At 38.9% G+C, this 26,646-nt stretch overlaps 1 protein-coding gene across 2 annotated transcripts in view; it reads right to left on the reverse strand.

The window, feature by feature from the left end:
• Positions 1-26,646, reverse strand: part of OSBPL3 (oxysterol binding protein-like 3) — a 177,184-nt gene that overhangs the window by 27,776 nt on the left and 122,762 nt on the right. For both annotated transcript variants that reach the window (XM_004676781.2, XM_012720905.1), the window contains 6 exons: positions 20,326-20,456; positions 16,775-16,882; positions 10,245-10,379; positions 9,276-9,366; positions 5,461-5,711; positions 2,667-2,804 (listed from right to left, as the gene is read on the reverse strand). In XM_004676781.2, coding sequence (XP_004676838.1) covers positions 2,667-2,804; positions 5,461-5,711; positions 9,276-9,366; positions 10,245-10,379; positions 16,775-16,882; positions 20,326-20,456 — 854 coding nt within the window. The remainder of the gene's footprint in view (positions 1-2,666; positions 2,805-5,460; positions 5,712-9,275; positions 9,367-10,244; positions 10,380-16,774; positions 16,883-20,325; positions 20,457-26,646) is intronic.

A 26,646-nucleotide genomic window follows, 5' to 3' on the forward strand; every position in this document is an offset into this window, starting at 1 on the left:
TCGGCACTCCCTTTAAATGTGCTAGATTAGAAGGACGTGGTGCACAGTACGTCAGGTGGCCACATAAACAAAGGCCACAGAGCCTGGGAAAGGCTGTATTAATGTGTCTCCTGCTAGGTAGCAAAACGGCCAAACCCTTTCCACTCCTGCAGCAGTACGCAGCCTGACACAGCTAAACAGTCACCTCTCCTTCTCATTTTATACTCACCCAATGATTATAATTTGGTTTTCCAAGTTACTGTCTATGGGGAAAGCATGCTCAGTCATGCTGTCCAATTTCCTGCAGTAGGTCTCCCTTTCACAGTAAATGTATGATTGCTTTCTAGCTTACACATCAGTCTCTTATAAACTTAGCTAGCGTGAATCTGGCCCTGAGAGTGTCACCTGTTCTGGAGTATCTTAAAAGAATGGAGGTCCTTAATAGCAGATTCCAGACAGGAAGCAGCTCCGTTGTGGTGTTATGGTAAAGCTAGCTCTGAGGAATCCGGATTGACCAATGGCTGACTTTTCTATTATTAGCTGACTCCCCACCTCAAAACACTTGAATGAGTAGTGTAGACAGATTATAGTTTATTTTAACACTCCTCTTACTGTTTGTAACTATTGATATTAAAGAGCATTTTAAAGTTGCCTATAAATGTAATCGCAATAACTATGTGCCGAAAATTTACTAAGCTTTGTGCAAATACTTTGGGTATCAGTGTATTATCTCACTTAAACCTTACTATAACCTAGAAGCTAAGCATCATCATACCTATTTTACAGATGAAGAATCAGTAGGACTTAGCAAGTCTAAGTAGTTTATATAAGGCCACACAAAAAAAGAGATGGGTTAGGATTTGAAAGCAGATCTATGTTACACCCAGCATACCCTGTGCTACAAACAATGACCATACTTCTTTCTTGCTTATTTCCTTGGGATTCATTTCATGGAACTAAAGACTAAGTTATATAATGCTCTTTCCATCTCTGTGCACATGTGCTTGGGAGCTCTGCTCTCTCTGTGTAACTGTAGGAGGGAACAGCAGATCTTGAATTTGGTCCTGCCCACCCCAGGGCTCACGGGATCAAAGTTTAGCTTTACACAAGCTCATCTTACTACTCTTTTCTTGTCCAGATTCATTCTGTCCCAATTTTCTGCTGTAGTTTGGGGCTATTTTGGGCCTTTATTTTTTCATGAGTGCATGTAATACCATGGTAACCAAATTATATTTTCATTCATTCTCATTCCATTTTAGGTTTATGATTTAAATAATCCAGTTGAATTTGAATCAAATTACCTTATCTCTTTTGGATTTCATGGCTCCCACCCCACCCTTCCATATCTGTGTTTCTCATTTTAAGTTTCTCATTGAAAAGCTACTGGAAATGTGCTTTGGGAATAATGTGTATTCCTTTTCCTTTGAATTTCAAAGAACACTTGTAATTTACAATTAAAGTAAGCACCACCTTCATACGTCTTAGCAACACCCTTCCTTTCCTGCCTCCATACAAATCCATTGATAATGAGGGCAGTAAGGTAACAGGAAGGGAAATAATATTCTAGCAACCTATTTCTTTTTCCCTCAATCTTCTAACAATTGAGAGGAATATTTTGAAGCAATCACTCATGAAGTTCCCAGGCTGACACTTAGGGAGATGCAGATTTGTAGAGGACAAACATGTTCATTCACTGCCTTAACCAGGTAGGGGAGGACTGGCTTTTATGTTCAGTATTTATGTGCCTTACTCATCTGCACAATTCCTTAGTGACAGACATTTTAGATGTTCCCAACTTTCCACCATTGCAAACTATGCTGCCTTGAGTTGACAGTGGCAGTAAACGCTCATGTAACACTTTATACGTTACATCATATACACTGCTCTGCTCAAAGTAGCTTCTATTTTATTTAATTGTCACAAAGCCACCTGATGTCTGTACCTCATTTCTGATTTTGAATGGGAAACGAAACCTAGAGAGGTTAAGTAACTTGCTTACAAATCTGCTGAGAGGAAGAGCTGAGTCATGAAGCTAGGCTCTCTGGCTCTGGAGACTGTTCCTGACTATTACTCTGTGCTCATTCTTAGGTGGGAAGGTTGTGACAGAAGCTCAGGGAATGCAAGTTGCATGAGTACAAGGTATGTCCATCTATTAGGTGAGGATGGGCATTTCTGTCTGCCCAGAGACCCCAAGATACTACAGTACCCACATACTTGGAACAATGTCAGACACCTGGGACATGCTAGAGAAATGTTTATGGATTGAATGAACAAATACATGAATTGACAATTCAGTCAATCTAAATGAAAAAATCATGCATTGATTTGGTGCTACCCTTCTGAAGTGGGTTACTTGAGCAAGTATGATGTTGACAAGCCCAGGGTTCACACTGTAAACCCCCACATTGCAGTCTGGGCGGTTGCTTCATGCTTTGAAATTCCTCACTCTGACTTGAAAGCAAGTTCTGTTAATATATACAGCTTTGCTGGTGCTTAGCTCATACTTTTATACCTACGGGGGTGGCTAAGTTTCAGAGGGGAATGGATCCCTCTCTGTGTATGTAAAAGCACTGTAATTATCTTAGTTGCTTTGAAGCCTGAGAAAGGTGCAAAATAAATATTTCAAAAGCACTTATAATGAGAGGCATAAGCAACTCCTCCCAACAAACAAAAAGAATTATATCCACCTGTTCTGAAAAATACTGGAAGCCCTTGTCCTCACGGATACACTCATACGTTTCTCCAAGAACCGGATTGAAGGGTTTGCTCCCAGCTCGGAGGTAGCTCGAAGCATATGCAGACACAGCAAAGGCGGCCACATACACCTAGGAGAGGGAGGGAAGTACTTGTTATTTCTCTGTCACTCAGACATTTATTTTTACAAAGACATGAACAAAACAAAGCCTGATTTCTTTCTTTTTGGCTTATTTCTGAGAGCCAAAGATGAGTCTCTGGGTTTAAAAACAACCAAGCCAACCGGTTTAAAGTTGCAGCTTTAAAATAAAGTTCTCCTTGGCTTAGAGACAAATGAACCAGACATTTTCAAACTTCTTGTTTTGCTGCCTAAAGTTGGTAGAGACTTCCAAGATGGCAAGTTGGAGGCTGAGTTTGGGAGCTTTAAATGTGACAGTACCTGAGAATCCTGATGTCATCCTAAGGCTTTTGACAAAAGGTGAAAGATTTATACAACCTGAAAAGAAACCAAAGTATGCTAAGGCTTTTTTTTGGGAAGGAGGAGGAGGGAGACCATTAAAAATACGAAACTTCCTCAAAATTCAGGAGTAAGCATTTGTAGTTTAACCATCCACAATTTCCTTCTGTACCAATCTAAAATTCATTTTGAACAAAGAAAAATCTGAGTCATTTCCTGAGCCACAGGATGGGATGTGGTGCCTTTAAAAAGGTTCTGCTTTTCTGGAGAAGAAATGAAAAATCCAAAAGACAAAAGAAGGAAAACTATACAGGAACAAGAAATGTTCCCTTCACTATGAAGTTCTCTGCATGTCTATCACATCCCCTTTTGGGGCCCAAGAGATCCATTATTATTTTTACCTTCTTATTTGGTGGACAGGGGAGCAAAAATTAAACCTAAGATAGCAAATATTCCTTTCTAACACTGAGTAGCAGTCTCAATGTTTTTTCTTCCCAACACACATTATGTTTCTTAAATTGAAAAAAAAAAGTTGAGGGCTTTTCACAGATGTTCACCTTTCTTAGCAAAGGAAACTCACCTCCTGCCATCTTATACTCTAGAACATTCGAGAGCAGCAGATAGCTTACCAGAATCAATTAGCCATGCTCAACCCAGCCTTTGTTCCTGAAATCTGAGGGCAGCTTCCTTGAACAGCAAGGTCACACCACCCAGATGGAATGTAGAATTAACCTTAAGTGCCTTCACATTTACAATATAATGAAATTTATAGGAGGAACAATATCATTCAAAATGCTAGGGGGAAAGGAGGAAAGGGCAGGGGATGTGAAGCATCCTCCTTCTGGGTTGGTGACAGAGAGCAAGGTCAGGCAGGAGCATCAGCTGAACCTCAAGAGCAGGGAACACAATCCACTGGACCTGGATACCTACATTCATCCTGCACTTTCTCTCCTGAATGTATTGTGCTGGGCTGCGAAGCCTCTCCTCACAAGCCATCTCAAGGTCATTTACACCAGTCAATCAGCTGACATCCTAAGGGTCTCTAAAGAATGAAATACTTTTAATATACTTTCAACCTCAAAGTCAGTTGTTCCCTTTAAAGAAAAGAGTAGTCCACAAATGTAGACTTCACACTTGCCTTAGAAGCTATAATATTTGCTTCCCTTCATTCAGCAGAAATTCTCCGTGGAAAAGTAACACAAAGATTTTAAAAAGTCTTGTTTTTATTCTGCTACTCTCATTACCATTAGTTTCAAGACAGTCTCCCTGGTGTGATGTCTCTGGAGATGGTGAGGAATGACTAAGGATGTTTCTTTCAGTCTCTCTTAAGCTTTCCCCTTCATCTTCAAATCACTTAAGTAATGAAGTTTTAATGAGGTTAAAATGCAGAATGCTAAGGATTTGGAAAACAATCGAGTCCTCCATCAGTCACAGAGTGACATGGTTAGTTTTAGGTCCATAATGCTGAGGGGCCATGACAACTCCAACTTAACCAATCAGCAAAATCCCAGGACCAACACGGCACCTGGGGAAGGACACTGCTGTCCCAGGATCCCATATAAACATGAACCTCCCTGTTGAGCAGGTAATATAATGAGGAAACAAAAAGAGGAAGAGGTACTCTGTTTTGAAGAACAAAGTCAGCTGTGACCTCAGAAAGGGCTGTTTGGTCACACTCAGTACCAGGTTATCCCTGCCTGCACCCTAGACAGGACAGCTTAAGAAACAATGGAAGCCTTGTCACCTGTTTTGACATTATACAAAGTAGAGAATAGAGGTGAATTTTTCTAGTATGAACTTTTGAAAAAGGATTTTTGTAATGTATTCTATAAAATAAGAGAGGGTGAGAAGCATAGTACTGGTACAAAAATCTCTTCTGTGAACGACATTTGCTGAAAATCTAGAAGTTGAAGGGACAATTCCAAAAATAAACAAAACGTTCTCAAGGGAAATTTAGCCTGGATGAGAAAAACAGTTAGCTCGAGAAATTAAATTCTGTCTACCCAGGGTAGTAAAAGGAAACATGCAGACAATGCTCAAGATATGGTTCCCAGGCATATCAGAACAACTCCATGGAGGTTCTGAAGACAGAGGAAGCATGAAACCCAGAGCAGAAGGACTCCCCGCCACCAGCCATCACAGAGAAGTACCCCGCCATCAGCACCATCAGAGCCCCGGAAAATCGACCATGTGACTCAAAGCAGACATGATTCTGACATGACGCTGTCTAGAAAACCAGCGAAGGGCAAGCATGGGGCGTGGCCCAGGCCAGCAGGTGTCAGCTCTGCTGCCCTGGAGTTGCCTGGAGGCTCAGGGGCGGTGACCCTCACCATCCGCTCCAGGGCATCAGGAATGTGGGCGGCCTTGTCCAGAAGCTCACTGTACTCCAGCTCCTCACAGAGCCTCTGCAGCGTGTTCAGGGGTTCGTTGAGCTCCACCGGCATGGCCACCTTAGACAGGTCCTTCCCGATGTTATTTCTCAGGATGTTCCACAGGCTGATGTTACTGGTGTTGGGGCACGGTGCCGGCAAGCACGTCCTCCTTCTGGATGTGGATTCCCCACCACTTTCAAGAATGGGTCCTAAGAGGGAAATAAGCCCAATGTCCGAGGGGTTTTTATTTAATTATTTAAAAAAATCCAAGAATAAAAACTTCCTAACAGGGACGCTATTTTACTTTTAAAGTCAGTTATCTAAGTTATCTAAAATAGGAAGGAAAGCAGAAAAAAGGAAATGAATTCTAAATGGTTTCCTACTCAGAAGCTAATGTGTGTGTATGTATACAAAATAAAATCAGAAATTAGATGTCTATGCCTATAGCAGGTTTATACTATTAAACTTTTTTTAAAAAAGCACTTCAAATTCCTTTAAAAACTCAAATTCTTTTTAAAAATCATTTAAAATTCTGATAAAACCATTTGTGTTTATTACAAGGAATTTACAAGGGAATAGAAGTCATCTATTAACTCACCACCCAGAAATAACAGCCATATATATTTTGGAGAGTTTTCAGTTAGTGTTTTCTCCAACTATAACCAACTCATACTGTATGCATACTTTATGTTCTGTTTATTTAGTTAACATTAAGTATTTTTCTATGCTATTACAAATTCTGAAACCAGATCCTCCCTGGTGGCACAACAGGTTAAAGTGCAGCACAGCAAAGCTAGCCGCAGCCACTTCAGCACGAGTTCAATCCCCAGCCAGGGAGCTGACCAGCAGACCTCTCCTGACCCACCCGCTGCTCCCCTCAGCAGTGTACTTTGTGGATCTGCCTGTTCTGCTCCCCACTCTGTCTCTGTTGAATCTTCACACCACCCCTGCACCTCTGGCCTGTACACCAGTTCTATATGCATAAATAAATCTTTAAAATAAAATCCTGAAACCTCATTTCTAATGAATAAAAAATTCTATGCTCCAAATATGCTATAATTTGCTTACTCACTTATCTACTGTTGGCTTAGAAGTTTAAAAAAACTTTCTAGCAAGTACTCAATTTTATTTTTAAAGTAGGATATCTAAATATGAGGGAAAGCAGAAGGGACTTTTAGATTTGCTCAATGTCTTGCTGTATAACAAAAATGTAGTAAGTATTCGTATTCTTAGATATTTAACTATATTTCCTATTATTTTCTAAGCTAGAAATAATAGAGGGGGGATTTCTATATCAGACTACAAACACTTCTAGGCTTTTGGTTCATATAACCAGATGGCTTTTCAGCAAGTCCGAATCAGATTCCTGCTTCTCAACAACATACATGAGTGTTCATCTTCTCAGGTGTTGCCACATTTTGAATTTCTGGTAGATTGTTAGGTGGACAGTATTATCTTCTTGTTCTGATTTACATTTAAAAAATCCTACTGTGATCTGGAATGCTTTCAGGGACATTTCTTCTTTTCCAAATTATCTGCTTTCTTACTTACATATTCAGACTATAATCTTTCAATATTATTTTTGTTTCACAATTTAATCACCATTTGACATTTACCTTTAAATGTGTTGTATGAGGTTTTCTGATGAATGAAACATTTACATTTAAGGAAGATAAACCTATCAATGTTTCCTTTGTGAACATTTCCACTTCTCATGCTCTAAAATTCCTTTCCCATCCTTTCTGCGTCAATTTCAATTTAAATCTTTTGCACTATCCCAACATGGAAGAAAGTGGTATTTTGTTTTGCTATATTTATTAAAGCAGCCACTTAATTTTGAATTTGTTCACTTTACTCATTATGGAAAATATATGACTTACACAAGTATAGAGCTACAAAGGATAGTAGACTTTAAAAATGTTTTATGTAGTCACAATATTTTTATTATACTAATCTAAATCTTGAAGAAATTATTACCATTATTACTGTCATATATAACCAATGTTTACTCTATGGCAGTTATCTCACCTATTCTTCATAACAACCTCCTGAGATAAACAGTATTACTAGAAGAAATCCATAGGAAGAACTCTAAATACCTGGTATTTACTATGATCTCAGAGAAATTCCAGTGTAATCATTTATCAAGACTTGGTCCAATCCTATTTCCTTCTGTAGGCTAAGCTGTGTAGTAAGATACAAAGGTTATTTCTATATCTATTCTATTCAGCAGAGTAGTGATGTATAGAAATCTAATCTTCCATAAAGATAGTTAAAGGCAAGACACATGTTTTGCTTTCAAATACTGCCAAAGAAGAAAACTGGGCTAAACCTACAGTTTGTTCAAGTTAAAGCAACATTGGTCAACATTCTAGTAAAATGGCTGTGGAATAAGACAGAACCAATTTTAATCTCATCTGCCTTTTCTTGTTGGTAGAAGATTCTGGGACAAGTCATCTGTTTTCATCTCAACCTCTGACCCCTTTTCTCCCATGTACACCTGGGCTTCTTCCCTAAGAAGTCACAGAGCAGTCGGACTTGGGTGTTTGTCAATCTTCCTCATCTACACTGGGGGTTTTATAGTTTATGTGCTATTTGCCAAGGAAATAGTGGTGTGTCTTCAATTTTCTTCCAACTTGCCTCTTTGTTTTTCTAGAAAAGCAAGTACCACATAGACTTACTCCTGCATCAGTGGCCTTCTCTCTCTGAACTATTGGTTCTCAGACTTTTCCAGCAAAGGATTCATGTCACCAGAATCATTTCAAACAAGATATGGGATACAGTGAGCATCTGACTTCCAGCAGATGCTACAAGGATGTTTTCCCAGAGGACAGTAAAATTACCTGCCCTTGATCAGTAAAATTTCTGTGGGCTCTAAATTCAGCTGGCAGCATTTAGATAACAACTCATCATATCCACATATGCTTACTGAGCTGAGAAGCACACAAATATCTAAAAGGACTGACATGGTTGGCCTCTGTGTAGGTATGAACACAGGTGGTCCTCTGGTATCTGGTGCATGGTACAGACAACTACAAGAAACCCAGGCACACTAAGTACCAGCGCCAGGGCACTGGATGCTCCAGAACCCATGCAGAGGACATGGGCTGACTCTTCTGAAGGGCACCTACCCAGACAGATGTCAGGCTGCCCAACGAAATCAGCACTCTGTGGGGCTAGCCAGGCACTCCAGGCTCCCCATGGTTCAAAACAACACTTTCTCCTGGGAAAAAACATCATTTTTCCCCTGGGATCAACCAGTAATAAAGGGACATCTTAGGCTACTTTAAGGTCAACCCCCAACCCCCATAGGACCTGGCACTATACTGATTTCAATGTGTTTTCTTGAAGAACCTAAAATTAAATTACCACTTAAAGCAAATCTTTTCTTAGAGATGAGCCCTAAAGAAGTTCTAAATGAAAACCACTAATTACCTAGAGGCAAAAAGCTATATTCTAGTACTTTTGCAGAATATTTGCCCATATAAGGGATATTTGTATCATTAATTGTTGCCTTTTATGTAATGACTGGTATACCCTCTTTTTATAAAACAGAAATTTGTACTAGCAGACATATCTATTGCAGTAAAGACAGTTTTCACATGTGAGTTCTCTTTCCTGTCTTAGATTATAAAACCTTGAGGCTGGTGACTATGTCTTAATTTTCCTGTAAGTACTTGCTACGATCTCAGCTGGTGAGAGATACTCTCTGTATAGATGCTTATTTGTAATCTGTGACGATCTAAACTATCAGAGAGTAACTTAAATCTTACCCAAGGTTTGTCTCTCATCTAAATCATTACTGAGGTTGTCTAAGGAAAGGTTATCACTTATGTCACTGACATATGAATCATCTTCAGAAATCTATGGGAAAGAAGAAAAAATTTAGAGTTACAAGAGTAAACAAGTCAGATTTTCACAAAATCTTGACTCCAAACGATCACATATTTTAAATCTCACATTACAAAATATGAACATAATTTTGGATGCTGTTTTTGTAGCAACGCAACACACCAGTCTGCCTAGAAGATGTTCACAGCAATCACCTGTTAGTGAAATTCTTATACTTTCTTGACTTGTTTTCACAAGGAAAACAAAGGAAACTCAAATTGTAGTTCTTGTAATAATCCATATTAATGCTTTTTCAGAATGTGTTAGTGCTTGCATAAATAAGCTATAATTTGTCTTTTAGATAATTGTTAAAAAAAGACTCTCCTATAGAAATTAATAGACAAGATTATAGTAAGAGTACCTCTATATCAAAAGGGCCAACTATGATACTTGCCTATTAAGAAAAGTATGATTTTTATGCATCTATTTAAGACATTACCACTGTATAGTATAAGTTAATTTTTTGTAAAACTAGTCACATTTCAATCATTATTTGCTGTACATTTATATAGGCCAAATGCAATGACTAAACAAATATATAAGATGCTAATTTCTAGTTCTGTAGTAAAAATACTTTATTATAGTAAAAAATTATTACCCTGTAATTAAAAAAGGTAGAACAAATCAAGTTAACAGAAAAATAGGCAACAGCACTTTCTACTTTTGCAGCCTTTCCCCCCTAAGATCATGTATCCTTTCTTCTTTTGGGAGGGTATGAGTCATAGGAAGAGCCTCAAAATATCATGGTAGAAAGGAACCACTGAGTTTTGTGCTTCCAAATATAGGTATTTACAGAACGGGTAAAGCAACAAAAGAGATTTTGGGCTACCTCACTAAAACAGTGCTCAAACCTCATTTTCTGAAGAGCTTGGAGATAATAGAACTTCCTGTGCATCGAAAAACTCAGACAGGGAATCAGTAATGGACAGTCTACTCTCGTTAGAAAGCTGATGAACCAGAGCTCGATTGTCATCTCCAGAGTTTTCCTATTTGAAACACAAAAACAAAAAAAATACACATATTTAGAAACAATCTCAAGAGAAGCAAAATAAACCACTAATTTCATTGCATGATGCACAAGGTCACAAGCCCATGCAAACAAGCAGCTCAAAGCAGAGGTCAGCTCCACCGTTAATGAGAAGCAAGGTTCACACAAAACACAATGAAAAATGCAGGTATCCCCCACATGGGCACCTCACTTATAGGCACTATCACTGCTTAAGCACATCAGCAAATCTCAAAGGATAAAACACTGTTTGGATCAGTCTTGGTTCCATAAAGGGGAAAATTCACCACTCCCTGAATTTTGTCCTCATCTTCTGCTACAGAATGTTTCTTTTCATCCTAAAATTTCCTTTGCATTGTACTAAATGCATAACCTTGCTGGTTCAAAGAAATATAGCTTTCTTCTGCTCTCATGCTTCATAAAGGCCAGTAGATTCCTTTTGATGAATCTCTGGAAAAATGCACAAATAGTATACTTTGGTTCAAAAGTGCTCCTGGTGGCAGACCATTCATTACTCATGGATGAATGAGATCAGTCCTCTTTGTCCATCTCTCTTCTCTCACAGTGACTCTGCAGAGCAAAGAAAATTCCCCAATCGCTTTTATAAGCCTCTATACAAATAACATAATAGAATATCATGCTTTTCTCATCTGGAGTGGCCTGTATTTCCCACTTCACTAGGTCTAGACTTTTCCTTTGGGAAGGACCTAAATACTGTGCTTTTATTCAGTTTGCAAGTGAAAATCCAATTCAACTCAGCAAATTAAGCAACTGCATCATGTTGGTCATGAAAGGATATGATGATGAACAAATAAGGTTTCAGGCCTGAGTAAGGGGTACAAGGAATGCACCCAACACATGCGACTAAGCATGGAAGTGACAGAGTGCTTGAGGGACAGAAAGGAAGGAGAGATTGATTCTGTTAAGGGATTCTGGTTTGGGAAACCTTCCCAAAAGAAGTGACATCTGACGAGAAATTGAAGAATGAGGACAGAATAAGAATAGCTCCTATTTCTCAAGGGGCTGATAAGAGAGCTAGTCCTTGATCCTATTTTCCCAAGCAGTTAAAAGTTCTTTACAACAAACGAGTCCCAGAATAATTTGGGGGAATCAAAGTAAAAGCAGATTATGTCTCTCTCAGAACTTTTACAGGTTTAAGACATAACTCTTCAGTCTCATGAACAAATTATACTCAGGGTGGGGTTGTATACAGGAAGGCCACAGCAGGTTCCCATAGTTAGTAAAGGGCAAGCAGCCCCCTTATGAAATGTTTCCCTCAGGAACATATTTACATGTGTATCCCTTCCTCTTGAATTCTTCCCAAGTAAGACATGGGTCCATGGTATTCAGTGAAAGATCCTGTCCATTTTAATACGCAAACAGCCTTGCCTTCCTCTCCAATTTAGAATCTATAAAAAATTATCATGCTGTCACCCTCAAGGGAAAAGTCTCTCTCTTCCAATTGGGATATAGAATCGTAAATAACCGAGCTCCTGCAGTGCTCATTGGAACAACGGAATGTTCCAATGTTAGGAGCACCTGCCACTGCCATCTAAGACTCTAATGATTTATTTACTTGTTCTAATCATTAATTTATTACCAGTCACTTCAGCTCTCTATCTTCTTGTACTGGACTGATGGATTAGAAGGATTTCTTGACTGATCAGCACTGAAAATAATACCTGTCCCCTTGTTCTTTCTGGGGTTCCACTCCCTCAGTAACTTCCAGTTACTGGAAGTAACTGGAACTCAGCGGGCTGCAGGCATCCAAACAGTGTCTGCAGCAGATGGGACACATGTACAGACATACAAACTCAGCCAGTTCAAGTTGATGATTCCCCTCAAGTATGTAAGGCATGAGAGGCTGGCTGTTTATTTTTTACATTATAAAAAGATAAATGAGCATAGTAAAGGGACAGTAAGGAATACTCAAAACCCATCACACTAACCAACCACTCTACGTAGTTTGGCACATTTCTCTCCAATCCTTTTTATACATATAGCTCTATTTTGTTTGAAATAACTGTACAAATTATATATATACTATATAAAATTTCCTGATTACTCCAAACAACATTGAACCATTATAATTTTTTTTCAAAATTAACATTTGTCCTGATAATAAAAGGAACATGTTCAAAATAGAAAATGCAAAAAAACCATGTAAATAAAATAAATAGCAGTCTCATTACTCAGGTATGACCACTATTAACTCATTAGTATATATTTTTCATAAGAAAATATTCATATATATATATTTGATAAGTTTGAAAAGCTGGGATCACTCCATACATAGCTTATATCTAATCTGCTACAGTCACTTAACAGTATCTTGTGAACACTTCCCCAGACTGTTAAAAGTTCTTTAAGACAAGGGGTGGGGGGGAGGGAAATGCACCACGGGATTATGGTGATGGCACACGGGTGACTTGGTGATGGGAAACCCACGGGGATTACAATTGAGATGGAAAAAAAAATGTACAAAATGATGTAATAATAAACTTTTGTAATAAAATAAAAATAAAAAAAGTTCTTTAAGACAAATAATTACAGCTGGCAGATAGTATACATTATTATTATCTACATCTGACACCTGCATTGAAAATATTTTTTCTAGCCTAATATTTGCCTTCTTATTTTTCATACATACCATTTTTTTCCTTAAAAAGTTTTTTCTTCCTAAAAAATTCCTTTATTTGGAATCTAAAAATAATATAAAATAATCAAATACTCACATCCAGTAAACATTTCTTTGGTAATTTTTCCTCTTGCTTCTAAATTTAGGAAGTCTTCTCTACTCAGTCATTCAGTAACTATTTAAATCAACATGTTTCAGTTTGAATTTTTATATTTAATTCACTAGCAATCCATGTTAATATGCAATAACTACTTTCCAAATTGGTTTTTAAATGTGCTAACCTAATTTATTAATTAATCCATTTTCCCCCATACAGAATTGAGCCTATAATATCATTGATTTACTTTTATATATTAAATGGTGCTTCTGCCTGATAAGACTTATTCTGTGTTATTTTTATACCATCATCCCTGTATTTTCATCACTGGAGTTACACTATGGTTTTTATTTTCTGGCCAGATATATCTTCCCTCACTCCACTGTAGTATGGTTTTGTTGAGAAAATAATTGCCTTGAATTCATTAGATGTGGGCCTACCTCTTATTAACTGTGGCCTGAGGGAAGATATTTAACCCTCTGGGTTTTAGTTTCCATGTTTCTAAAATGAAACTGCCATCACCTATCGTACATAGTTGTGGTTAGGATTTGTGAGATCATTAACACATTCAAATGGATATGGAATATTGTAAAGAAGTAGGCAATTAAAAGAATAATAAGTTTCCTTCTCCTTTTAGGCTTTTCTTTAAAAATTTCACCGATTTGGTTTTTAAAATGGACTTTAGATTCAATAGGATGCTATCCCCCAAATCATTAGTCTTTATTTGGAATCTAAAATAATGTAAAATAATAAAAGAATTTATAACCTGATATTAAATGCTCACATTCAGGCATATAAAAGGAGGATGGTAGGATGTAGGAATGATTTCTCATGGGAGTGAGGGGGCTTTGGAATCTAAACCCCCAGGCACAGTTCCAAAAACAGGTAATCTGGGTGGTTGAAAAGTGGCAGAAGGGCCCTCCCTGGTGGCACAGTGGGTTAAAGAGCAGCACTGGGAAGCTAAAACCACTTGAGAATGAGTTCAGTCCCTGCCTGCCCCGGAGGTGACCACATGGTGTGGCAGACCTCTGCTGACCCACCCGCTGCTCCCCTCAGCAGTGTACTTCATCAGTTGGCCTGTTCTGTTCCCCACTCTGTTTCTCACCACCTCTGCACCTCTGGGCCTGTACCCCAGTTCTGTATGCATAAATAAATGAATCTTTAAAAAAAAAAGTGGCAGAAGATGAACCATGTGAGAAGTCACAAGGCGTTGGGCTGACTCCCCTGTGGGCACTGCCATTTCTGACAGTGAGGTACCAGTGAGCTACTTACAATAAACTGGAGTAGAGTTTTCAGGGTCTGGGACAGCCATTTCCACTTATTCTCTTATTTCCTGAAGGCAACAATAGCTTTCTCCTTACCAGCAAAGTTAGCTCAATGACTTGTGGGTTAAAGACAAAGAAAACAGACTGTTTTTGAAAGGGGAAATAGACAAATGAGACAACAGTTCCATCAATTCAAGAAGCTAAAAACTGTTTAGGAAGGTGTGAGTTTGAAGGATGTTATCACTTCTGCTCAAGGACAATTTGCAGCATGTAAGCAGCCAGGTATACAGTTTGTGAGATCAATTTAAAAACATGTATTTTGAAAGACTTGTGATTTTGGTTTCTTTTCAAAACTCAAACAGTAAACATAAATTCATAAATTCAAACATAAATTCATAAATGCATAATGGTCAACCATCCATTTCTCTATTTAGCAACTAAATTGTTAAACAGGTATAGTTAGGAGATAATACTATTTGAAAGGCGAGTATTACCTAGAAATAGACATGACGTCCCACAGAATGCCATGGCCATTTGGCAGCCAACAACCCTCAGGCCTGTCATAGTGACTGGGTGCTGCTTTAACAAATGTGCAGATTTGACACAGAGCCTGTGAGCCTGTCAGTGAGCACCTTCCTGGGCCCTGGACTAAAGTGAGGGCCGCCACTAAGTTTTGTTGTTCAATTCTTAGGTGATCAGTTTAAAGACGGGGTTAACCTGACTGACAAAATCTATTTGGGATAGTGAATGTGTAGAAGAATTTCACCATCAACCACTGTCTCAGATGTAATAAGGAATCTAGGACCCTGTACAGAGAGTGGGTAACACCCCATCAGAAGAAAGTGTTCCTTTAACATTAGCATGGACTGTGCTTCAAGTGGAGGTTACACCAGGCCTCAAGTGTGTGAGATGATTGGAGACAGAGGCAAACAAGACAGCCTCTCTGGGGGTGAAACTACTGTGAGAGGGTTTTGTTTCTTTGAGAATAGGAAAAGGAGGAAGAGGGATTAAGATTACACATTAGTAACTCCTTTTTAAAATGTACATCCCCTCACACACATATCTTGTATATCACCTTCCTTACTTTTTATTTTACATGAGCTCAACGTAATTCAGTTATTAGTGAGAAATTCTGCATATCTGAGGCAGGCATGCAAAGTATAAGAGTTAGCTAAAAACCACTTTTAAACATTAGGTTTTTCAACTGTTTTTTTTTAATAATCATTTGCATGTTTCTAAAATTTCTCACTTTAGGCCCTCCCTGGTGGCGCAGCAGGTTAAAGCACAGCACTAAGAAGCTTAAGCCACTTCTGCATGAGTTCGATTCCCGCCTGCCCCGGAGGTGACCATATGGCGTGGCAGACCTCTCCTGACCCGCCCGCTGCTCTCCTCAGCAGTGTACTTCGTCGATCTGCCTGTTCTGCTCCCCACTCTGTCTCTGGTGAAGCCTCTCGCTGCCCCTGAGCCTCTGGCCTGTACCCCAGTTCTGTATGTACAAATAAATAAACCTTAAAAAAAAATTTCTCACTTTAAACACACTCAAAGGATAGTTTGGAGAAACATCCCAAGTCTTGATAAAACAATTTTTTAAACTCACCTAAGTACTTCGATTGTCATACAATATTTTCTATGTCCATAAAACACTGGTACTGCAAACCAATGTTACCATGATAAAAATGATACAATTAAAAAAATAAAATAATAATTTAAAAAAGAATTAAGGCCAAAAAATTTGCATTGTGGGGTGGGGAGCACGGGAAGAAGAGGCACAATGGGCTGTGGGGATGGCCATGGTGTCTTGATGCTGAGTGTGGAGTGGTAACATACAGCTCCATCTCTACATCATATACAGAGTTGTAACCCAACTCTGTATGGTTTATACCATAAGCCATCTGTATGGTTATGTATAAACCATATATAATTTAAACAAATAACATCATTTAAAACAAACGAACAAAGTCATACAAAAGAGAAGGGAACAGCCGTGGGAAGATGGGATAGTGGTTCTCACAGAAAGCACAGAAGGCAGGCAGAGAACTGGGGTAATGTTCTTGAAAATAAAGTTATGGAAGAAAATATGTGTCTCTCTACAGTTCCCACTTCATTAATACTTAATGAAAAGGGGGATAGTTAGGAGGGAAATGGGGGCAAGGAACTACAAAGTAAGAGTTTTTTGGGGGAGAGGGAAAGCAGCTTAAAATACAATTAGCAGCATATGCTCAAGAAGCCTGAGGAACCCAGGATGCTGGTGCCACCGCAGGCAGGCCTGGAGTTGGGTGGAGAGGTGAGCACCACTCATGAGGGGGAGGTGGGAGACAGCGCGACACGTAGGAGTGGCGGTCGCGAGACATTACCCGACAAGAAGCCTTACCCACCTCTGCCAGACCGTCACCCGAATTGGCAGCAGCGGGGGGCTCGAGGAGCAGAGACTCAGCATGGATTCTGCGTAAGCGTTCTTTAAGGTCTGTGTTTTGTGCTAAGGCCTGGAACATGTTAAAAATAGTGGGCTATGTTAATAAAAGGATGTTTCAGAGAAGAACAGCAGAGGGCCCAGAGTGTCCGAGCCCAGATGGGGCACTTCCTGGACCCTTTCCTTGGATGCCAGGGTGCCAGCTCTGAGATGTCTGGGAGATAAAACATACTAAATTCTGGAAATGGTGACCTTTTTCTAATCTCATTTCCAGGGGTAGAAGGAGAGGTTGGTAAGGCTATCCTTTTGGTGCAGGAGAAATTCATAAGCACCTTCAGCTCTTATAAGGACTGTTTCAGGGCATCTTCCTGCCCAGCAATGCTTAGTCAACCAGCAAACCTCCTAGGATTCCCCAGTTCTCTCATGTTTAGAAAAGAGGCTGCTCCTATCCCTTATGACTGGACATATTTTTTTTTTATAATTACAAAAATTGCTTTACTCTTTTGCTGTTACAAGGTGTTTGGTCCTACAAAGTTTAACTAAGACTACTACACTGAAATTGAGTAAATGTACTACGCATTTGTATTTTGGCTTTGATGCTTTAGGTGGACTTTCAATCCTGCTGTTCTCACTAAAGCAAATATTGGACATATTGTATTGTCATTGAATTATCACTCCAGCTGCCCTGCATCTCAAAAGTGTGCTGGGACGTAGGATTTTGTGAAAAAAAATTTTATTATTTTCCGATATAAGCATTGATTTTTTATTAATGTAGTTTTCTTCCGTCAATGAGATACTATTAGAAGCAATCCCACTTACCTGGAAAAGAGCTAGAGCTACGCCCTGGGAGCAGGTGGGTACGAGATGGCGGCATGTGTGAGCCCATCCCCGACCTCGTTCATTTCTCCTTCCATAAGGAGGTCTGATTCCCTACCCCAGTTCCCAGACCAGGAGGGAACTGGCTCAAGGCTAAAGGAAGTTGCTTCCTTTAGGCTGACATCAGTGTACTTCCTGACCAACCATTCTCCAAATGGTCTGTCTTTGGAAAGTTACAAGTTCCTCTGATTGCCCACCCCCACACTTGCCCACAATCAGCTCCCCAAATGCTTGCACACAGATCTGTCTGTCTTCCTGACTCTCTTCCAAGGAGCTTCGCAGCCTTCCCATCCATCAGGCCCACAGGGTCTACCTGTGAGAGCACGGGAGGATATTGGCACTATCTCCCTCTGTCTCGAAACCAAACAAGGATTTTGGTTTTATTCTTTACTACTTATGGATGATTTCAATTAAATGAATCATATTTAAAACAGAGAAGAACAGGTTTTTTTCCCAAACAACTGCATTTAACAATCTCTATGGCTACTCTATTGTGTCCAATATGTTGCTGGTCTTTCCATCTAAGCATTAGGATCTTAATACAGTCTAAAATATGTGTTATTTCAATAATTTCTAATTTTAAATTATAGACGGAAAAAAGAATACCAAGATGGCACACACAGCACAAAAATATCCGATCTGATTGCTCAGAGATGACTCTAAAATTTCTATAAACAAACAAAGTCTTGAATCTAATCATTATTGTTAAGTTTCCAAAATCCTGAACAAGATGAACTCCTTAGTGAAGAAAACAACTTTAGGTGCCAAGGCAAAGGGATCTCAGTGGTCTCTAGCAACCAGAAAGAGTGGTCAGTGAGGACCATACACACTGGTGGCAGCTAGGGAAAGGCAAACTATACTTAAGGGGATGTGGAGAAACTATCAGAGGCTCCTTCTAAGTACACTAACAGTCAACCAACTGGGAACAATAAGCAAGCTTCCATCACTAAAATATAAAACTTAAAAAAAAAAATAAAAAAACACCTTGTGTCTCTTAACCCAGAGTAGGAGCACCCATCAAGGAGAAAGCTAGTCATAAGGTTCCCAAAGGGGCTGTTTTATCTTTAACCTTAAAGCACCCAAGTGCTCCTCCAGGAAGAGGACATTAAGACCTTCCTACATGGAAAAAGCATTCTGGAATGCTCAGCTGAGTGAATGTTCTTCAAGAAATATACAACAATATGTGCTACCAGTAATGTATTTACCATAAATATTACCTAAGAACACTACTTTGCTTCTCTCAGTCAATAATAATGAATAGAAAATATGAATGGATTTTCTAGTTTTCTCAATGCCTGCATTGGCTTCTGAAAACATGCTCTTAAAAATTCTTCTCTCCTGATCCTAAACAGGAAGCTCAGTATTGACTCAGATGATAATTTCAAAAGTGCACATATTCTCTCTCTTTTGTACAGTGAGAATTTCAGAGTAAAGTAGCACACGTATACACAGTAGGAAATAAGCATAGATGGTGTTCACTACTCATGAGTTCCACATCCACAGATTCGAAAAACCATGGATGGAAAAATGCTATGTACCTTCGCCTACAATGTTTGCTTAAGTTTGTCAGAAGTATGCACCGATTTTTTTCCTTAAAATTACTCCCTGAACAATAACATATAACAATATATATATATATTGCATTTATATCGTATGAGACACAATTAACATAAAGATGATTTAATGTATATAGGAGGATATGTAAAATTATATGCAAATATTTTGTCATCTTATAGAATAACTTAAGCATCCATGAATTTTGGAATCTGTGGTGGTGGGGAGGGGGGGAAGGGTCTTAAACTAGTTAGCCCCCTTCAGATTCCAAAGGATGACCATGTTATTTTAAAAATTCTCTGGCTTTCCAATAGATATATGGTGAAAACAGACAATATCAGTTCACAGCAGAGTTCTATGACAATGCACTTAAATAAAACACAAGTCTCCTGAGGAATAATCTGGAATTAATGAAAAAGAGGATTGAAAGTGACTTACAGGATGGCTTACTGGGTAACATCTGACATTAAGAAGTGATTTTTCTGTTGTTATGAAGGCAAAATAATTACCTGACATTCTGTATGATATCTCTTTTTGTCCATGGAGGAGGAACAAAGATAAATCTTTTTTGTGCTATCAAATCAAGTTCTTGTTGTTGAGAGAGGAGTAAATAGGATTGGTATTGTGCAGAGAAGATAAGAGTATGATTTAGAAATTTTACTCTACTACTTGTCATTTAAAAAGTCTATCTAGGCTTGCAGAGCCTTAGGGACTGTCAGATTTTGTAAGCATTAACAAATAAATGCTTACATTTAACAAATAAACACCCAAATAACAAATAAACACCCAACAAAAGCTTACAGAAACAGAAAAATCAAGAGGTGTAGTAGGTAACCAAACTTAAAGTAACACTTAAAGTCCTAGCTATTAAGACTTCGGGTAGGCTCAGTATTGGAGTTGATATTCAGTAGCTCTGATGAAAGATTACAAAATAATTTGGCTTATGTATTTGGTTTTCTTGTGCCTTTTCTATATAGCCATGAAAATCATAAATTTTCAATACAACCTGGGAGATGGAAAATATGAAAAAATGTATGAACCTGGACACATTGTTGGGTATTTCATTGACAAAGACATGTAACTTACGGATGACAGGGCATGCTTCAGACCAAGGACCTGGGCAGATGGGGAGGCAGAGACATCCTGTTCCATCAGCTGCTTCAGTTTTTCTCTCTCCGTGGATATGGTATTAAAAGCTGACCTTAAAGTTAAGTAAACTATAAAGATATAATCATTACAAAAAAAAAAAAGGAATAAAGAGAGAGTCATCATTAATATGATACAGAGATTTTCTGATACAAGAACTTAGAAAATTAACAGTCCTAAATATTTTGAGTACAGCAAATATAGACCCCAATACGGCTTTCAAAGCACATTTATGTATATATACATCACCAAGTTAACTTTGATGGAAACTACGGATTCTGGGTAATGATGTGTTGATGGAGGTTCACTGACTGTAACCTCAAAAAGAGATATTCCACTCTGTGGGGTGCTGATAGTGGGGGATGCTGTGTATGTATTTTAAAGATTTTTTTAAAAAAGATTTATTTATTTATGCATACAGAACCTGGTACAGACCAGAGGTGCAGGGGCTGTGAGATGATTCACCAAAGACAGAGTGGGGAGCAGAGGGCAGGTCAGGAGAGGTCTGCCATGATATGTGGGTCACCTCCAGGGCTGGGGATCAAACACACACTGAAGCAGCGTGCAATATACAGCTTGCAATGCTGTATACTAACCCCTTGAGCCACTAGGGAGGACCCCACTGCTCAATTTTTCTATGAGGCTAAAACTGTCCTAAAAATATCGACTATTGAAAATTTTAAGTCACATTCACCTGACAGTTCTTATCACTTATCCACTATAAAAATCCCCTAATTTTAAAAACAGATTCATTTATTTATGCCTACAGAACTGGGATACAGGCCAGAGGTGTGGTGGGTGAGAGGGTTCACCAGAGTCAGAGTGGGAAGCAGAACAGGCAGAGTGACAAAGAACACTGCTGAGGGGAGCAGCGGGCGGGTCATGAGAGGTCTGCCACACCACGTACATCAGCTCCGGGTACGCCAGGGATTGAAATTATGGTGCAGTGGCTTCAGAGAGCTTCCTAATGCAGTGCTTTAATCCATTGCGCCACCAGGGAGAGCCCCATATCCCATAATTTTATGTCTTATTAAAAAGAGAAGTTGATACTTGAAAGAACTGCACTTCTGAATTTTCAAGGATCAACATTTAGATTTTTTTTTTACCAGGCTTTTAAAATATAATGTTCATTGTGACAAACATTTAACAGTGGCATTCAATTTCCATGTAAGGAGCTTTGGAATAGATCTCAAATAAAATGCCCTATAGTCTTTGACCCAGCAATATATATTCCTAGAAACTTATTCTACAGAACAATTTAACCATGTGTACTATGAAACATGTATGAAAGGTTTCAGAGAACACTCCAATGGCAAAAGACTAGAACTATAGACATACACACACACACACACACTTCTAAGTGGTGGAGCAGCTCTAGAAAGAGAAGCAAGAAATTGGCTTCTGGAGAAGGTAACTTACTGGTATTGTTTATTGTATTGTCTATTGAGATTATTCAACTCCAAAGAAGGAATTTAAAATAAAAAAAGGCTGGGACAGAAAAAGTGGAACAAATAGCACTAAATATCACTATTTGGCTTTGTTCATGTCCCCAAAGAGTGGCACTGTTTGAAATCAAAGCACACCGGTTGTCAGGAGACATGGTAATGACTCAGCAGAGACTGGACAACACCTCAACCAGGTGGCAAAATGAATCACCAGTAAGAGACAGGACTGTGTGTGCCTCTAGGTAGAACACCCTGAAGAGCACACACCCTTGTTTTTGTTATTCTCCAGTGAGGAATATATACTTTGAATCTGATCCCGAGGAAACATCAGACAACTCCAAATGAGGAACATTCTATTTTCATAAACTGGCCTATATCCTTCAAAGGTATCAGTTTCATCAAAGAGAAAATCTTAGGAACAGTTCCCAGTGAAAGAAAACTAAAGAGGCATGACAAGTTAGAATAAAAGATGTCATCATGGTGACAACATTTGAATATAGAATGTAATTAGACAAAAGTGCTGCTTCAAAATTAAATTTCCTGAGTCTCTTCATTAAACTATGGTTAAGTAACAGAACATACCTATTATTAGGACATACATACACTACAATGTAGAAAAAGACATGATGTAGTATTCCTCTTTCAATTGGGTCAGAAAAATATACACAGAAAAATGTGCACATGTGTCGAAGAAAGAAAAACAAATGCCACAAACTGATAAATTTGGTTAAAGAAATATAGGACTTCTTCGCATTATTTTTGCAAGTCATCTCTAAGTTTGAAGTTATTCCAAATAAGGTGCTACCCACAAACATGCCCCTGACAAACGCAGAATTTCTCTCCTGTGACTGTGGCATTCAACCCCTTTGTTCTCTCCAGTGAGCACCAGGCACTAAAAGCACTTCATTCCATCACACACTCAAACATCTGACCTGAGGTTTTAAAAACAACTAACACAAATGGCAAGAAAATTATCAGATTTTGATCCCATAATGTACAAGGTACCTGTTAGGGATGAGAAAACTGTCAGTTAAATAATTGACTATGGGTCTGCTAATCCTAAGTGGCCTGTTGGGTCACCATTTTTGTCACTTACAGTTCTGCATTCCTGTACAAGGTCAGAACTGCCCGGTCAATCACCTGTAGGAGCCCAACGCTGCCAGGTGCCTTTCAAATCAATCAAGAGCAGAAACCTTGATCACCCTGGGAAGGGTCTGCATCGTGAGGTATAGCCAAGAATGCTGGAGGATACTGACTGATGTATGACAAGGGACTGACCAGAAGCTGATCAGCCTTGTTGATAAGACTGAAGCCCAGACTGGGGAGCTAGTGCTTGGTTTCAATCTCAATCCCCAGAAAAGTGCCGTGGGGGACAGACTCAGATGCCAGATACCAGAGGTGGCAGGGCACATTTTCTAGTTTCACCCCTCCCTTTGCTCTTTGTCTTCATCCCTGATAACAACTGATGCTGGATAATTCTATGAATAAAAAGGCCAGGATCTTGACCTTTAAGCAGCTTCCTGCATTACACAGCTTGTCCCACAATCCCCTTTGTCAGTGCGGTGTTGTCAATGAAACACTTGACCATAGGTATTATCTTTCCAATCTCCTTTATTATATTTTGTTTTAGAAGCACAGGAAGAAGAGAGTGAGGTGTACTTCTCAAATTCCACAGGATTGCAATTTTAGAGGTATGGCTATTCAAGAGTGGCTGAGTTATTATCACAGAAACTAAATCCCAATTATTGACTTCCCTCGTTTCACTGAACTTGTCGAGGTTGTATGTTTAGAGAAGGACTTAAAGTATCTTCAAAGACATGGTACAAAAACAATTTGTTTATAGACTCACATAAATGATGGTGCTTCTGTCAACAGAAGACGGGGTTATGGACCAACAGGTATTAAATTTCTAATACTGTGTATGGAACATGCTTAGCTCTAACTCTTCACTTTAAACACTCAGCTGACAAAATAATTGGTCACAGAGTTACTGATAATGTAGCCTCCCACAGAACTGGAATCTTCTCAGTGCCATAGTTCATTCATGACATGACCTTGGACAAGAATATGATGTGCCTCAACTCCACTGTTCTCATTGGTAAAAAGGGACAATAATAAAAGTTGTTTTATAAGATCATTCTGGGGATTAAATAAGATAATACAGATAAAGCACTTAATCTAATGCATGACATAGAATAAATAATAAATGTTTGTGCCATTATATAGCGGCAGGCATAAAAGATGCTTTAGTCACTTGCCAGAACAAAGAACTTTGCTTGCAAAGAACTACACACAGGGTAGGTTCTATGAACCAGGGATTGACTGGAATCTGTTGAACAGCAGGACAGCAGCCTCAGCTGGAGAGTAAGAGCCAAGAAGTTAGTTCACAGCACCTTCTGTCTGATTAGATGCCTCTCCCTTGGCAGCACAGGGCATTCAGCCAACCAAGTGGGTCCCAGGAGAAACAACGCTTTGCTGTCATGTTTTTGCTGAAATTAAATAAATGTGAGGACTCAGCTAGCCGCCACTTTACTAAATCAATGCCTCTGGCTTTCTATGGCCTGCAGCAAAGGAAGGCATTCTGAAATAAACTAAATACCTTCTACTACAAATTTTAAAATCAGCAGAATAGATAGTACTTGAATCAAAATGTAGAGCTGACAAGAGGCACTAAAAAAGGCAGAAAGAAACTCAAATAGTCACTCTTTCTTATTTTAAGGTGTCAAGAGCTTTCTAAATCACCAGAAAAAAGGGCTCAGAAAGAACAGATCTCTAGACACTAAATTTCTTAAGAGACTGCTAAGACTCACTCAGTGGACATTAAAGAGTCATTCACAGCCATGTAATGACTCAGCACACACAGAGCAATGATTTAGAGGCCACCCATGGGAGACTCTATTTATATTGATCGTTAAAGACACAGGATCCCAAAGGTCAGGAATATTCTCTGTAACAGGAGTGCTTTCCTATTAATGTCTCACATGATTCTAGAGGAAAATAAGAAGTTTAGAGAAACTGAAAGAGCCAAATGAATGTATCACATCAATAAAAATCTGATAATAAACCAAACTACAAGGAAAAATCTCAGATGCTCATTTAACAGGGTGGTCCTCAGGAAAAGGGGACATTCAGGTTTCCTGCCCACCCAAAGGAGGTTGGAGCTGAGTTCAGAGAGAAAGCTCGAGAGGAGACTGGAGAAGGGAGGAAGCAGGCTGGAGAGCCAGAAAGAGACCTAGAGGAGGCATATGGAGCAGAGAGACATGTAAAGAAGCTGCACTTGCTTTTTGGTTCCGGACTGGTTGAAACAGATGTGGGTGAGAGAGAGACCCATGGGGAGCTTAACTATGGCAATCTTTATCTTGATTTTGATTTTGCTCTTTTCGTCCCAGATTTGTCTCACTGTTACTGACCCTATTTTTATGGGTCCCTGCTGGACCCACAGACTTGAGGTTTAGACTTGTGGCGGGCTTTCAGGCCTTGATTTGGGCCAATCCTATTTGGCAGGATTTTTTACCCATGAGGGGATGGGTAACTTTGGGTGCTTGATTTGGAAACTATGTTGTCTTTTCTGTATTGTACACTAATTGTATTAAGTTCCTTTCTATTAAAGGTCTATATGTTTTGTCTTGATGTGGTGGATGACAGAGCCTATTTGGAGTGGGCAGGTTTGAGGGTTCTGGGGGCCCTTCTCCCTGCCTTGTAACACTCAGAGCATCAGAGTGACCAAGTACTCTCCATCTCCAACATCCTTGCCAAGTGGTCCTTGGAACTATGCTCTCTGGACAATCATTATTTCCTAAGGCAGTCCACTGTCTTTAAGTCTTCTAGGGGTAACTTCCTGTTACTTAGTCAACATTTGTTTCCATGTCTCCTCATCACCAAATGGGACAACTTCTGCCATGGAGTATTCACATTTTAGAAGATATTTATGACATCACTGATTGATTACTCATCTTTTTCCCAAACTGTCTTTGACCATTTCTTAGAGAGTGACACACAACTTGAAATACTCAAAACATATAGTTGACTTTTTAAAATTGAAGCAATACTGTATTACTACATTATTTAAGTTTCAGGTGTGCATCATTTAAACTCAAAATCCTACAGTTGATCCTTGGGGATCTATACTGCTGCTATTTCTAAAGAGGTCCACGCCACCCTTTATTGGGTTAGACTGTGAGAGCACAGGTAATATATTTAGAGGTTGAAAACTGGCACAGAAGGATACCTATACTTTTAATTTACCTGAGCTCTACTTTTTAATATGCTTCTTCTCTAGCACTTTATTAGCATCAGAAGAGTACAGTCTTGAGGAAGATAGTAATGACTATTGGAGACACAGGCTCTACACAGGCAATATGGTAGAAGGAAAAGAACTTTTGTCTTAAAGCAACATGAGCCAACATCCTACCTTTAGCACTTAAAGTTTCCATTTAGATCTTGGACAGATTCTCAGTTTCCACATCTGTATGTGTGAATAATGCCTATATCTCAAGAGTGCTTTAGGAAACAGTAAGAAAACCTGCTTTTGAATAGCACCTAACCCACAGCAGGATTTATTTTTCCTTTTCTTCTTTTTAGTGAAAGCCACATTTTGTGAATTTCCTTCAAAATGTTAGCATACTTAAAATATCCAGGATGATTTGATCTTCCGTAATCTGCTTTCTCTAATTTTCAAACCTCACAGGATGAAATTTTAAAATACTTCCAACCCATCTTCTATCCAAATGGCTCTTTGATTTAGATACGTTAGATAATTTGTACTAGGCAATTTAATTAAATCATTCTACTGATTTATTGATAATTTGCATAAGTA

The sequence above is a fragment of the Condylura cristata genome, unplaced genomic scaffold (genome assembly GCF_000260355.1).
Source record: "Condylura cristata isolate star-nosed mole 26May11 unplaced genomic scaffold, ConCri1.0 scaffold00005, whole genome shotgun sequence".
Classification (NCBI taxonomy): Eukaryota; Metazoa; Chordata; class Mammalia; order Eulipotyphla; family Talpidae; genus Condylura; species Condylura cristata.